Genomic DNA, 14,470 nt, shown 5'->3' on the forward strand with positions numbered 1-14,470 from the left:
TTATTTAAATTAAACATGTATAAGAGTTAAAACAAATTCTTCAAAAAAAAAGTTATTTTGGAGTTACAACATTTTCCATTTTGTTATATTAATTTTTTAACAGCTGTTTCATGAAATAAATAATTATCGGATTGAAACGAGAATGGTTTTAAACGTTGCGTCTTTTTTTTCTTATTTTAAATTTTAATCACTTATAATCCTAAAATCGCATTTTTGTAGTAAAGTGATTTGCGAATTAGGCCGACGATATACATTATACATTATTTAAAAAAATATCAATCCTAAGTTTTACATTTTATTATCTGAACTACGAGGGAAAAGATTATCTAAAAAAGTGATTTCTTAAATATTATCATTAGTTGTATAATATAATACTAACCCACCTATACAACTTAAATGTATGGTAACTTGAACCAATCTGTATAAATATTATGATCTTCTGGCTTCTGCACTTTTATAAATATTTCAATATATAATGGAACAACAAATAGAAATGTATTAAACAATATGGTTTACTAATATAATATACAACTATATTCAGCTTAAGGTATTCATATAATATTTATTATGTATATTTTTTACATAAATATAGCTTGTACTTGTAAATAAAATCATGATTTTAACAAACTCATAGTGCAATAATCATATAGAAAACAAATGATGTCAAAAAATGTATTTACTTATTATATTATACTATATTTGACTTAATTCTAAACTGAAACTAATACATTTTTGTTACATGATACATTGTATTATTAATATATATCTTAGTAGGTAAATGATCAAATTTTATTTCAAGGAATTGTGAACACCTACTTTAGTTAAGTATCTTTATGTATCTTTATCTTCAAAAGCAATTCAATTTAATTTTTTTTGTTATATCTCTGATTAATAGGGTTATCCGGCGATTTCATCCATTCTTTGTTCATTAGTTGTTTAACTTGAGACAGACGCATAGATGGATTTTCAAGACGTAATCTTGGTAAATTTTCTGCTTCAAAAGCAGTATATGCTGCTTTTAGTCTTTTTTCAGGATGTTTATCCAACAACTTTTGAGTAGGGCTGTAACAATATTATAATATGTAAAAATGTAAAATAAAAACAATAACTATTATACTACAGTTGAAATCAGTTACAATGCATCTTAAAAAACTAATGAGCATATTGTCCATTACAAACGATGGTTTAAATTAAATTGGTGCTAGTTAAACTAAATTTTAAAGTACTTGTTTATTATTTCCCTACCATTGCTATATATTATATCATATATTATTGTTATTAATAGGAAGAGGATTTCAATGCAAAATGCATTTTTTTCTGAAAGTCCTAAAACAATGCTTCCCAAGCAAAATATTAATTTCATATATCAGATAATTAAAAAATTAAACTTTTATTTGCATTTTTTGATATTTTAAGTTTTTTTTTTAGGGTTTTAAGGCATTTTTACTTATTTTAATATACTTTCATCCTAAAATTAATAAATGTATATTTATATTTTTTAAATGTATTAAGTGTTTTACACACAAGGCACTTTTTTATATAAGTGCATTAAATTGAGTTTTTTCAAGTTATATTTTTTTCAAGTTATTTAAAAATAATTTTTAGTGCATTAAATTTTTTTTTAAAGTCATTTTCTTGTTTTTTTTAGAGAATTCCCCTTACTTGTTTTTAACATAGTTATAAGTCAATACCGAAGTACTGTTTAGAACATTTTTAATAAGATTGTGGTATAAATAATGTAAAATTATTCTAAATACTTTAATAACGTCATTGCATACCTACAAAAAAATATAATTTAAAAAATGGTGGCCAATTTTAGACCATAAATATGAGGGTTTAAAAAATAAAACTATTTCAGCTCATAGCGCTCATACAATATTTTAAGAAAACTAAAAACAATAAAATGTAAAAAGGCCTTTTAAAGAAAATATAAATTAGATTTATAAAGTGTACATTATAAGTTGTAAAAAAGAGATTATATAAACATTTTTATAACTTAGATATAGTCAGGACAGGACCGAGAGACAATATCTACTATTATATATAATGTGTATACCTAGTGAAGAAGTGACTGGCTATCAACTAACATACACAATCAAACCAAAAATTTAGAAATAATTTTTATTAAATTAAAATAAGTAAATAAAAAGTGGGAAAATTTACATTGTTGAATAGAAATCGCATAGCATTCCAAATAACGCCGTGTTTACAACGGTTTTATTTTTATTTTATTATTTTACAGAATAATACCTAAAATACCTTAAACATTTTATTTTCCTAAATTTTACCTCTTTATGAGTACATGCCTCATCTAAGTTCGTCCATTATTGTAAATTGCCAATGAACAATAATTACAATCACAAAAATCCTGCATGTTTAACATCACTCGAAAATTATGGAAGATATGAAAACAAAATTCTAGGGATTATTCTGTAAAATATGCTAATTTTTTACTTTTTTTATTTTAATAAAAACAATTTGTACATTTTTGGTTTGATCGTGTATGTTAAATGATACCATACTAAAATAACTTTAAAATAAAAAAAAATTATGGTAAAAAATTAAAAAGTTTTGAAGATACGTCAGAAAATTGCGGTAGGTTCTGTTTTGTTTAAAAAAAGTTGAACTGCCTATAACTAAAAAATAAAAAAGTTAAACCCACCCTTATAAGGGGTTTTTTTTTTATAACTTAAGGTATACTATGATATGACGCCGGCTGGTCACTTCTTTACGGGACACATTGTATATATTTATAACAATCATTATTAGGTATGTTACTATGTTCTCTATAAATAAACTATATATTTACTTTAGCATATTAAGAGCCTCATCAACTGTCCGTGCTTCTTCATCATGCATAGTCAAACGGTTCAAATTTTCCTCAATTGAACTTTCTTCTTCTTCTTCCAACGTCAGTTGAGACTTAAGATTTGATGGAGTATCAAGTTCTTTCTAAAATGTTTGAACTATACAGTAAATGTACATAATATTTAATGGTGGTTTTAAATATATACTACCATAAGTTGATGCCTAGTGATTTTTTGGTTGATTTGTGTAGTCTTAATTTCACTGAGTTCAGTTTCCAGTAATAATTGAGCTTCTCGTTTCTTTTCTATATGATCAATTTTCTTCTTCTCTTTTTCCTCCTAATTAATTATTATCTTAAAAAAAGGTACCTATATTTAAAGTATAATAATACAACTTGCCTTTCTTTTTTGTTTTTTGGCAGAGTTCTTGTCATCGTCTTTCCAAAATTCATCTTCAATCGCCTTTTTTTTTTGAGCATCGGCTTCTTGCTTAATAGCATCTCGTCGAGCTTTGGCTTCCGAAGCTTTTGAATTCATACCAACAAACTTCTTAGGCATTTTGAATATACTTACTATTAATCAGAAAAATATAGGTAAATACAAAATAAACTTATTTTGTAATATAATGTATAAGAATATGTGTTGGTATTGAAATAACTTACATTTTTGTGATTCAAGTATAAACTATGAGTTCCTTAAATTCGGTTTATTTACTAATTAATTAGTAATAAATATATATAACAATATGATAATCGAACAGTTCAATAATTGTATCCTTTTGTTGATGTTGAGATCCTCATAAAATGTACAGTATAATATAATATTAAATGCCTAATACTATTAGGTACCTATACCTAAATTATAAGACAAAAATCTCCTCTCATCTATCTATTAAATATAAAACCTGATTTTAGCTAATTTTAAACTTTGGTATTACATAGGTAAAGCCATAATATTATTACCCAAATAACACTTATTTGTGATCACTGATTACCGAACACCACGATTAATGATATCTTTAATCGTGCTGATTGTCAGATTGTCTGAACCTCTGATCATTATTTGGTACAATAATAATATCATAGAACATAGTATAGTCATAGTATTGTCCATACTCCATGATTGACATGGTAATTAATACTAATATTTTAATAATTTAATTGATATTATTAATTTTAGGGTGCCGTGGTGAATTTTAATTGTAAATTGTAATCCACCTTGCATAGATGTTGCGTGACTACTTTGAAACCCCCTGACATGATAACGCAATACCCAAGGCACAGATTATATAATCTGTGCCCATGGTACAGAATAATTCTGTGCCTAAGGTGGATTCAATCCATCTTGTCAATACCATTTGATCAGATAAATGATAATTGATAATACAAATGATAAATGATATTGTTATTTTTTCGGTGTTGCTGACCAATGAAGACTAAAGAGTGAACACTGTACATTGACCATTGCACATTTGCCACATTTGTATTTTGTACCATTCGGCCATAGAACAATTCAGCACTCGTCCACTTTGTTATCAAGTCCGTACCATTTCCTATTTTTATAATTGATAGATAGGTCGTAGAAAATAGGTATTCCATTTCCTGGTCTTGCCATTTTTGTGTGGCCTAAAACGTTGAAAACTCAATTTATTTTACAGTAACGTGAATTATTTTAAAATGATTTTGAACAACATCTTAAGATACTCAAAGAATGTCGGCTCTAAGGTAATCAATTAAAAAACCGTTGTCAACTTAAACTAATTTTTTACTGGCAATTTTAAGGTCAATGGACATAGGTTACAAAGCACATTAATAATTGCCGAACATGACAATGAGAAACTTGCAGCCGTAACACGTAATGCTTTAACAGCTGCAAAGAAACTTGGTGGAGAAGTATCTGTACTTGTAGCTGGTACCAAAATCGGATCGGTATGCTTAAATATTGTGTTTTATCATTTGAATAATTTTTTATATTTCCTATTTTTTTTGTTTAAACAAAAATTAATAAATATACCTTTTGGCTATTGGATCCTAATAAAAATATATAGGTAGATTTTTATATTTCAATATAATAATGTAGCAATCAGTAATTAGTAATTACTTATGTCAAGGTTAAAACCATAATATTGTTATTTTATTAAGTAGGTACCTATTTCATAAATATATATTTGTTTATGAGTTTAAATATTAATTAATTGTGGATTTTTAACACAATTGTTCTGAATTATATTTCAAAAATATTAGGTTATTTGAATATAAAGATATTGTTGGGGACAAAGACTATTTCAGTTACATTTGGTTCATAAATCAGATTTATTAAATCTATTAGCTTAAAATTATTCATACTCTACAATTTAGGTACCTATAGTTTGTATTCATAGATTTCACACATTTAATATGCTGTAAATAAATATTTCAATAATTTATAGTACCTAAGTACGCACTACCCATTATATTTTTATCATAGATTTGTGATACTTTTATTCATGAAGGCTAGAAATAAGGAGACCAAACTTGTACGGCCGCCCGCGTAAAAAAACGTACCAAAATGAGTTTAACCCAAATGAACCTATGGATGTTTTTAAATGTATTTACTATTTAGTATCAACTATCAACTTATTAAGTATCCAATAAGAATGGTTGACATCAACCACTTAAATGTTGATAACAATCAACTTCCAAATGCATTTTCAATTTCAACATAAAATACCAAATCTTTACCCGATATATTTGTTAAACATAAAAATAATTAAATATGACACTAAAAAGGGAAAATACAAAAGACTATCTAATTTATAATGTACCTAATAAAAAAAAAAAAATTATAATAATTGATGTATAAAATATTGTTATTTAATATTTATTATTTATATCAACAGGTTGTAGAAGAAGTTACCAAAGTATCTGGTGTGACCAAAGTACTTAAAGCGGAGGGCGAAGAATTCAAAGGATTTCTGCCAGAAGTTCTTGCTCCATTGGTATTGGCTACACAAAAAAGAATTAATGCTACCCATGTATTGGCTGGCTCCAGTGCCCAAAGCAAATCACTTTTACCTAGAGTGGCTGCATTATTAGATGTATCTCCAGTTACTGATGTTATTGACATCAAATCTCCTGATACATTCGTGCGAACCATTTATGCAGGTGCAAATTGTATTTCATATAATTTTTTGTTCGTCTAACTTTTTTAGTACTAAAATAAAAATAATTTATTCGAAACAAATTTTTTAATTAATTAAATAATACATTTAATGATTTTTAAGGAAACGCTATATTGACCTTGAAGTCACTAGATGCAGTCAAAGTACTCACTGTACGAAGTACTAGTTTTGAAGCTGCTGCTGATGGAGGTTCTGGTTCTATTGAAGATGCAGTGCCTGCAGGTAGTTATGAAAAAGGATCAGGTTCAGAATGGATTAGTCAAGAACTGACCAAAAATGATCGACCCGATTTGGCTTCTGCGAAAATAGTTGTGTCTGGAGGTATAATAAATTATATATAATATTATTATTTTAGTATTTTATTTTATTTTTTCTGTGTTTATTAAGGACGAGGTGTCAAGTCTGCTGAAAATTTTAAAATGATCTATGATCTTGCTGATAAAATGGGGGCAGGTGTTGGAGCTTCACGAGCAGCCGTAGATGCCGGTTTTGTTCCAAATGACATGCAAATTGGACAAACGGGAAAAATTGTTGCCCCGGTTAGTAACAATACTCTTAAAAGAAGTGAAAGTAGAAACTAAAGTCGGACAATAAATTTGATTACAGGAATTATATTTGGCTATTGGCATTTCTGGTGCTATTCAACATTTAGCTGGCATGAAGGACTCTAAAACTATTGCTGCCATAAACAAAGATCCCGATGCACCAATTTTCCAAGTAGCAGATTTTGGACTAGTTGCTGATTTGTTCAAGGCTGTTCCCGAAATGATTGAAAAAATAAAATAATAGAGATTTGATTTAATATTTTTATTTGTTATTATTATAATGTGTTTGTTACAATATCAGTTATATACGTATGATTCATAATTAACTATTTTTTTATGGTTACATGAAACATAATATTGGTGGTTTCACATTTTTGTCGAATATATATTATACATTATATAACTATTATCATTGCTTATAAATAAATACATTTATTTTTTTAGTATACATATTTATAAAAATTAAAATAAATAAAAAATTGTTACTTATTTAATAGTTAATAATTACTTCCTAATCTGTAATCATTGTTTGTTTTATCTAATTATTTACACAATTTCATGAAATTATTGAAGAATTGAGGGCAAATTCCAAAACAAATATTGTGCTACATTTATTTTATATTGCTGCAGATCACATATTTTGTATACTTGTCCTAGTGCAGAAAAAAAAAATTAAAATCTTGAATAGGTGACAATATTTTATTCCACAATAAAATTATATCTTTTTTGTAGTTAAGTCTTAATATAGTGAGTGTCGAGTGAGCAATATAACTTTAGTACTTTCTTAATATTTTCTTATATTAGAATATAACTATTGTAAATTTCCATTTTCAAACTTCAAATTATATTAAATAATTATAGTAATTACTAATCAAACTTCAGAATGTCTCATATAGACTGCGGTAAGATATGTTCTTTTCAACACTAGTTAAGATTTAAAATTTATATTAATTCATATTACATCTGTAATAATTACTAATTGATAATTAAATGTATCTTAATATCAAATGCAGTTGCAGTGTTTCAGTCTAATGTTCTAATAGTTGGCCACACTGATAATAGATAACACTCGTGATACTAGTTCGAGTTGATACGCTATAATAGCAGACGCAGTGCCGAAGAATTTTAAATTTCCTTAGTCATTGCTCGTTGTTGATTATCCGAAGAATTCATTGAAAATCGAATATTTTAGTTGATCTTCGTTCCTTGATTTTTCTTTGAGTTCTAAAAATCTCCAAAAATAACTCAGAACTATGTCTGGAGGCTACGACAGAGCTATCACGGTATTCTCACCGGACGGTCATCTCTTGCAAGTGGAGTACGCGCAAGAAGCGGTCCGTAAAGGATGCACAGCCATCGGTGTGCTGGGCAAGGACTGCGTTGTACTCGGTGTTGAGAAGAAGTCCATAGCCATGCTCCAGGAAGAACGTACTGTGCGCAAAATTTGCCCACTTGATTCACACATAGTAATGGCATTCGCTGGACTGACGGCCGACGCGCGTGTAATCATCAACCGGGCACAGATGGAATGTCAGTCGCAGTACCTTACTCTCGGTGAAACTGTAACGACCGAATATATCACACGCTTCGTGGCCTCCATCAAGCAGAAATATACACAGAGCAACGGTCGCCGTCCATTTGGCATATCGTGTCTGATCGCTGGTTTCAACAACAACGGCACACCACATTTGTTCCAGACCGAACCATCTGGCATCTACTATGAGTGGAAAGCAAATGCCACTGGAAGAAATTCAAAGTTGGTCAAAGAATTCTTACAGGTAATATTATGAGCAATCATGTGTTCAGGGCTCATTAATTATGAAATATTCCTACTATTGATTTATGATTTTACTATATTGGATGACTTGAGTTTGAAATTTAATTGATATACTTTTATTTGTTTTAAAATATTACGTATGAATATATTTTTTTTGTCATAGGATAACTATAACGATGAAGCTGTAAGTACGGAACAAGGAACTATCAAATTGGCAGTCAGGGCATTACTGGAAGTAGTACAATCTGGCCAGAAAAACATTGAATTGGTAGTGTTAAAAAATAACGAAAAGATGAAGATGTTAGACCCAGCATCTCTTGAAGAAATGGTCAATGTTATAGAAGCAGAAAAAGAAGCTTTGGAAAAAGAAAAAAACAAACAAAAAGATAAACAATAACATTTTTTAAATTTTTATGTCCAGGGAATATGAATAAAATCTAATTTGAGTATAATTAATGATATATATTTTTTTTTATGTACCTATATTATTTATATTAATAATATAATAAAGTAAAAGGCTATGTATATTAATTATTTTTTTTAATAGAACAATAGGTACTTGTATTTATATTTCGGTTTTACCTTTACATAGTACTGTGGAAAAGCATCTGTACTTTGTAAAGCATTGTCTTCAGTCTTATGTTTTAATTTTGTTATTTTATAGATCTGGAATGTACTTATTCTATATCCACCGTTGCCACATACAATTCTTGTTGTATGCGGTCTACCTCACATTAATATACGTCAAATTATACAATCCACCACGTTTTTATATTTAATTAAAATATCAAAAAATATTTAATTAATGTAGAAATAATATTAAAAAATATATATATTTATTATATATTAATATTACAATAACAAAATGATATGGTGTCTCTTAGAAAACATTGAAATGAGTCATATTTATCATTTTTCCACCATCGTTCTGCTAAATATGAGTATCAATTTTAATAAGTCAATTTTCCTTTAAAAATGTATAATAGTATTTTCTACTGACTGAATAATTAAGATGAAATGTTTGGTCAACAGTTAAAGTTTAATAGTCGACTCAGTGGATAACAAGTGTATGGTAGACTTTTTTAATTGTATTGAAGTTTTTAGTTAAAAATTCATTAAGTGTTCAAAACAGGCTTAAAAATATAATACAAGATTTCTCATAAGTTTTTCTTCTCTATGGAATCAATAAAAAGTTTGGCATAAAGCAATAATGAATGTTATATGGGCGTTTGAGGATTACATTTTGATGACAAGGGATAACCAAACATATAATAACAATAATATTGTTCTTGTTTTTATTCATAAAATATTAACAGTAGAAACTTGAAACATGACACATATATTTAATCACTTGAACATTATCGTTATCAGTAAACAATATTTAGATGTATTTTAAGTGATTTATACCACAAAATATGTATCCATACTATTCTAAGGCATTTTTAATAAGTTAATGGCTAGTTAATGGTTTTCAAAGTTTTTGGTTTATACAATTATAATTTGTATGACTTATACGTCAAAGAACCAGTCTCAAACTGTCACATCTACATAATTTTATAGGTAATGTTGTTTATTTTTGATTTTTAGAAAAATTTTGCACAAATGTCAATGAATACATTATACCACACAGAGTATATTATATACTTGGCCCGGCAAATTTGAATCAGGTTCAAGGAGAATACATTGATGCGAATGGATACAGGTGTAAGAGACGATTAATTTAAATATTTGGGTTCGATCATCAATGATAACTAAAGTTAATAACATGAAAACAGAAATATTGATGAGATTTGAATTAGCATATAATTGCATATACGTTTTTTTAGGTTCTAGTAGACATCATTGGTTCATAAGCCATTCCTAAGAACTAAAATTAGAATATACATAATTATTGACCTAAATATGGGCAATCAGTATCACCCTATATGAAACTGACATGTGGCCAGGGGCGGACTGGCCCAGTGGTCTACTGTCCTAGAGGACAGTATCTTGCTGTCCTTGGTTTGCCAGTGCCTTGTAAATGGTATTATATAGTTAGATTATTGTTTTTGAAAACAAAATATCTGTATAAGGAAAATAAAACAAAAACTACACAATTTAATTATTAAAAAAAAACCTCTAAATATATTTCATTCAATTATACAATACTTCTATTAAATTGTTATTATATATAATGTACAATAATAAAAATTATGTATATAACTTAAAACAAAGTGTTGTATTTACAATGTATATTCTTTTAAATGAACTGCGCAAAAGAGAAAAGGGAAAAAATTCGTAGCAGTGGTATAAGTGAAAATGGTGGTTAATTAAAAGAATATAATGGTATCACCATTAACTCGTTATACGTATATTTATATAGAATTTCATATAATATGTAAATATGTATATACACATTTAAATTTGTATAAAATAGTATTTTTTTTTTTTTAGACAATAAAATAACAAATTATTTAGAAATATTCGTATTTAAATTATAAAAATGTCACACACTTACATCAGTATAAAGTAAATAATACTATTATAAGCTTACAATATTATATACAATTTTGTATACATATGGTATGGACGAAATAAAATAAACTTTCAATGGACTGACATTTGAAGTTGACCACTAGTATTTGGCTCAAACTTATTCTTATTATGTTATTCGTATATATGTATAATGCAGTCAACTACAAATTGAATTGAGAACATTCCAAAAGAAAGTTAATTTTGTTATCCAGTTTTAAAAAATAAACAAAATAAAATCAAAAAAAATTTACAATTACGGAAGGATTTGATATATATTTGAAAAATGATATGTGTCTAAATGAATAAATATATATATAATATTTGAACTTCTGTTCATAGAGATTTAAGGGAAAAGAAAGTAAAGTTTCCAATAAATTTAAAATCTTCTTATTATTTATTTTTTATGGCACTGAGCTAACCTAGGTACTGACTTCGTTGAGATGAGTAAGACAGAGGTAGCATGGAGGTTGTAACTGTAGTAATTATCAGTGATAGAAGAGAATGAACTATATAAAAATTATAATTTGGTGTAATATAAAAAGCAGCGTGGTTTAAATTGTAAAAAAAAACCAATTTTTAAAATAATACCAAAAATGATTTTTTGAAAAATGTTTTTTTTTTGTTGTTTATAATAATCTAAGTAAACTTAGTAACACTTACTAAGTTATTAATAAACTTGATATGAGATTCTTATTACATTTGTATAGACTACAGAAATCAAAGAATCCATAATATTAAACATACAACAGATATCCCGTATATCATGTACATGATAATAGTTTCTAATATACATCAAAACCATATAATACTACCACAGATGGTGTTAATAATACCTTACAGGCAGATATTAAACAAAATTAGACATTTAGTTAATAGCATACATTCAGGTAATTTGTGACAATTGCATTAATTTTATTCCTAATACATATGTTTAATATATAATAAAACAATTATTAACTCATTCAAAATTTGTGTTGAACATGTTAAGGTCTTCAAATGAAGCAGCTGCTGCACTCTGATCAAGCATCTGCATCATCATATCAGACAGCTCTTGTGGATGGCCACTATGCGGATGTGGTGGTACATTGTTTGCCACAGCTGTGGCCCCAGTTGCTCCAGCTTGCCAACCCCACATACCTTTAAAAAATCAATTCAATTATTTTACTATTCTATTTAAATTATAAGTATAGTAAACCACTTTATATTTTTTATTTTACCTGGAGACGCAGTTGCTGGTGAAGGATTGTGATACGTTGTTTGTCTGGCTCCACCACTCAATTGTGTATATGTTGGACCTGATGGCGAACGAGATGGACTCATTTCTTGATTATATTGGTAACCTTCAGTGACCGGCTAAATTAATAAAAAGGTATTAAAATATTGAAACACAATTATTATTTTATTATTTTTGTGTTCTTATATTTTTACTTGGCGCAATGTCCATGCTGTTTGTGCAGGTGTTGGACTTGACTTAGTAAGGCGATTAATTAATGGGGATTGAACTTGACTTTGAGTACCTTGGTTGGGCGAATGATAGCTAATGGGTGATGCATTCGTTTCATATGTATTAAATACATTTTGAGCGCTATTTGGTCTTTGCGCTGTATTGTTGGCTATTTAAAAAATTAAAATGTAAAAGTAGTTTTAGAGAAATTCAAATTAAAACACTAACGTATCATATGTTGACTGGCTGTTGGAGCAGCAGCAATCATTGCATGAGCTTGATATGGTGGTGCTGCTACATGATCCCTTCTTTGAACTGTATAATCTAATCCAGGTGCCTGTTGTTGATAAACAGGTTCAGTAGACGGGTTACTGATATTAACTCCACTTTCAGATGGGGAGTGCATTGAGGACCTAATATAAAACAAATATACAAAATAGAGACAATGATATGTAACTTAATAAAGTAATAACTTACTTAGCTGTTGAATTGTTGCACACAATATACTCAATATCATCAGTATATGGATTTAAAAATGCAAATGCATTTGTTCTTAGCCAAATCCAGTCATGATTTTTACCTCGAAACCGATACATCACGGACATCATCTGGCCTTTCATTTTAAGAACTGAAAAGTAATCAAACAATTAAAAAACATTTATATTTGTCAAGGTTGTGGAATAGAAATGTACCTTGTTCAAAACTTTCTTTCATATGAGTTTGGTCTTCAGGATGAAAGAACTCATAACATGTTTTGCTTAAAAGGTCTTGTGGCTTATAGCCAAGTATATGTGTAACACGCTGATCAACAAATGTAAATTTACCATCCATAGAATGTCTAGATATAAATTCTAAAAAAAAAGTTTGTGATAAATATTTGGTACATTTTAATAATACTTTAAATTAATTTTAGTTTTTACCAGCATTACTATTAGACCCAGCTAAATCAGTAGTGTTTGGAGTGGAAGTAACTTGCAACCGACCAATAGCAACTAAACAACAATGAGTACCATCTTCTTCAACAGCTCTCTCAATTTGAACACCTAAATACATGACATTTTATATAACAATTTAATCGTGAGAATTTTAGGTGGAGGGATTTTTGACTATTATTGGTAAGTGTCATCGAGGTGATTAGACGACAGATCGACATCATACCAGATAATGGATGATCAAACTGACCAGATGGAGGCCAGTTCTTTATGTAGCCAGTGCAGTGGATGACGGCAAATTCGTTACCATCACGAGTTGGTCCTAATGTATTACGCTGTTTAAGACGTTGATGTAGATTATGACCCGATATACTGGACATCATACCACCACTATTACCGATTTTCATTCGACAAATGAACCCACGTCGAGAACCCATGCACAGTCTCATTGAAGCTACAAAAGGTCAAATTGTAATTGTGATTATGGAAATAAAATATTAATAATAGCTAAGATTATTTATGGTTGACTTACATTGATGACCCTCTTTTTTCACTGTACCAGTTTTCAAATCTAATATACGCCCTGAATTTTGAGGTTCCTGTGTGGATAGTTGTTCGCGTACTTTTTCTACGTCTTCAGGATGTAAATGATCAAACATACTTGTCCCTAACCAGTCATTCTAAGAAAATAATATTAATAATAATAATAATAATAATTGATTAACCTGTTTTAAGGTTTTAGTGGTAAATTCATACTTGTGAATAATTTAATACTGGTGCAACAGAGTCGGAAACGTATATAACTCTACCAGTATCACATGTAACGACAAATAGAAAACCATCCGCTGCTTCCAATATTAAATGTTTAAGCTCTTGATCTGTTAGAAAGCTAGGTTTGTAGGTGCCATCATTGTTTGTGTTACCTGTACCTATAATTTACATGACAAGTTTATAAGATACCATATTGAAAAACCACCTTTACGCTCTTGGTACACATTTTTTAGTTTCAAGAGTTAATATTATTATATATTTATTGTTATGCCTGAAGGAAAACTACACTAGTCAAAAAACAAGAGATTATTAAAAACAAAAATTGAAATAAGATCAATTTTATTATTATAAATTATCAATAAACAAACATCAACAAGCGTGATATTTTAACAATAAAAAAATTTATATTTATTTAAGTATTAAAGTATATATTGTAATTATATAATGTTCAATATAGAACTATTTGAAATGTTACAATATTGTGCTTTACAAGATTATAGTAGTCATTACACATGTAATA

The 14,470-nt window shown here is 28.2% G+C and overlaps 4 protein-coding genes across 8 annotated transcripts in view; 2 read left to right on the forward strand and 2 right to left on the reverse strand.

The window, feature by feature from the left end:
* Positions 1-536: 536 nt before the first annotated feature.
* On the reverse strand, positions 537-3,964 carry LOC132949045 (coiled-coil domain-containing protein 124). The gene is made up of 5 exons (XM_061019797.1): positions 3,470-3,964; positions 3,207-3,379; positions 3,018-3,146; positions 2,810-2,952; positions 537-1,062 (listed from the first exon to the last, which is right to left on the reverse strand). The coding sequence occupies exons 2-5, from the start codon at positions 3,363-3,365 to the stop codon at positions 864-866; spliced, it is 630 nt and encodes a 209-aa protein (XP_060875780.1). The 5' UTR covers positions 3,366-3,379; positions 3,470-3,964; the 3' UTR covers positions 537-863.
* Positions 3,965-4,247: 283 nt separating this feature from the next.
* LOC132949044 (electron transfer flavoprotein subunit alpha, mitochondrial) lies at positions 4,248-7,001 on the forward strand. Its single transcript, XM_061019796.1, has 6 exons — positions 4,248-4,531; positions 4,589-4,735; positions 5,686-5,950; positions 6,070-6,288; positions 6,355-6,506; positions 6,574-7,001. The coding sequence occupies exons 1-6, from the start codon at positions 4,484-4,486 to the stop codon at positions 6,751-6,753; spliced, it is 1,011 nt and encodes a 336-aa protein (XP_060875779.1). The 5' UTR covers positions 4,248-4,483; the 3' UTR covers positions 6,754-7,001.
* A 608-nt stretch (positions 7,002-7,609) lies between these two features.
* LOC132948602 (proteasome subunit alpha type-7-1-like) lies at positions 7,610-9,050 on the forward strand. The gene is made up of 2 exons (XM_061019142.1): positions 7,610-8,290; positions 8,453-9,050. Exons 1-2 carry the CDS (start codon positions 7,766-7,768, stop codon positions 8,684-8,686), a joined length of 759 nt encoding a protein of 252 aa, XP_060875125.1. The 5' UTR covers positions 7,610-7,765; the 3' UTR covers positions 8,687-9,050.
* Positions 9,051-10,390: 1,340 nt separating this feature from the next.
* LOC132948199 (aryl hydrocarbon receptor nuclear translocator homolog) overlaps positions 10,391-14,470 on the reverse strand; it is a 42,789-nt gene continuing 38,709 nt past the window's right edge. For 4 of the 5 annotated variants that reach the window (XM_061018575.1, XM_061018574.1, XM_061018572.1 and 1 more), the window contains 10 exons: positions 13,936-14,108; positions 13,712-13,859; positions 13,406-13,633; positions 13,168-13,290; positions 12,940-13,098; positions 12,725-12,875; positions 12,476-12,660; positions 12,232-12,416; positions 12,021-12,156; positions 10,391-11,940 (listed from right to left, as the gene is read on the reverse strand). In XM_061018575.1, coding sequence (XP_060874558.1) covers positions 11,762-11,940; positions 12,021-12,156; positions 12,232-12,416; positions 12,476-12,660; positions 12,725-12,875; positions 12,940-13,098; positions 13,168-13,290; positions 13,406-13,633; positions 13,712-13,859; positions 13,936-14,108 — 1,667 coding nt within the window. In that variant the 3' untranslated portion in view covers positions 10,391-11,761. The remainder of the gene's footprint in view (positions 11,941-12,020; positions 12,157-12,231; positions 12,417-12,475; positions 12,661-12,724; positions 12,876-12,939; positions 13,099-13,167; positions 13,291-13,405; positions 13,634-13,711; positions 13,860-13,935; positions 14,109-14,470) is intronic. The other variant, XM_061018573.1, reaches the window with a different exon arrangement.

Source organism: Metopolophium dirhodum, chromosome 7 (assembly GCF_019925205.1).
Source record: "Metopolophium dirhodum isolate CAU chromosome 7, ASM1992520v1, whole genome shotgun sequence".
NCBI classification, from domain to species: Eukaryota; Metazoa; Arthropoda; class Insecta; order Hemiptera; family Aphididae; genus Metopolophium; species Metopolophium dirhodum.

Bases quoted from the DNA above. Each gene is read 5' to 3' on its own strand.
- LOC132948602 (XM_061019142.1), top strand. From the start codon at position 7,766: ATGTCTGGAGGCTACGACAGAGCTATCACGGTATTCTCACCGGACGGT. The intron at 8,291-8,452 runs GTAATATTATGA...TTTTTGTCATAG, and splicing joins TGGTCAAAGAATTCTTACAG to GATAACTATAACGATGAAGC.
- LOC132949044 (XM_061019796.1), top strand. From the start codon at position 4,484: ATGATTTTGAACAACATCTTAAGATACTCAAAGAATGTCGGCTCTAAG. The intron at 4,532-4,588 runs GTAATCAATTAA...GGCAATTTTAAG, and splicing joins CAAAGAATGTCGGCTCTAAG to GTCAATGGACATAGGTTACA. The intron at 6,507-6,573 runs GTTAGTAACAAT...ATTTGATTACAG, and splicing joins CGGGAAAAATTGTTGCCCCG to GAATTATATTTGGCTATTGG.
- LOC132949045 (XM_061019797.1), bottom strand. From the start codon at position 3,365: ATGCCTAAGAAGTTTGTTGGTATGAATTCAAAAGCTTCGGAAGCCAAA. The intron at 3,147-3,206 runs GCAAGTTGTATT...ATAATTAATTAG, and splicing joins CCAAAAAACAAAAAAGAAAG to GAGGAAAAAGAGAAGAAGAA. The intron at 2,953-3,017 runs GTAGTATATATT...CAAACATTTTAG, and splicing joins TCACTAGGCATCAACTTATG to AAAGAACTTGATACTCCATC.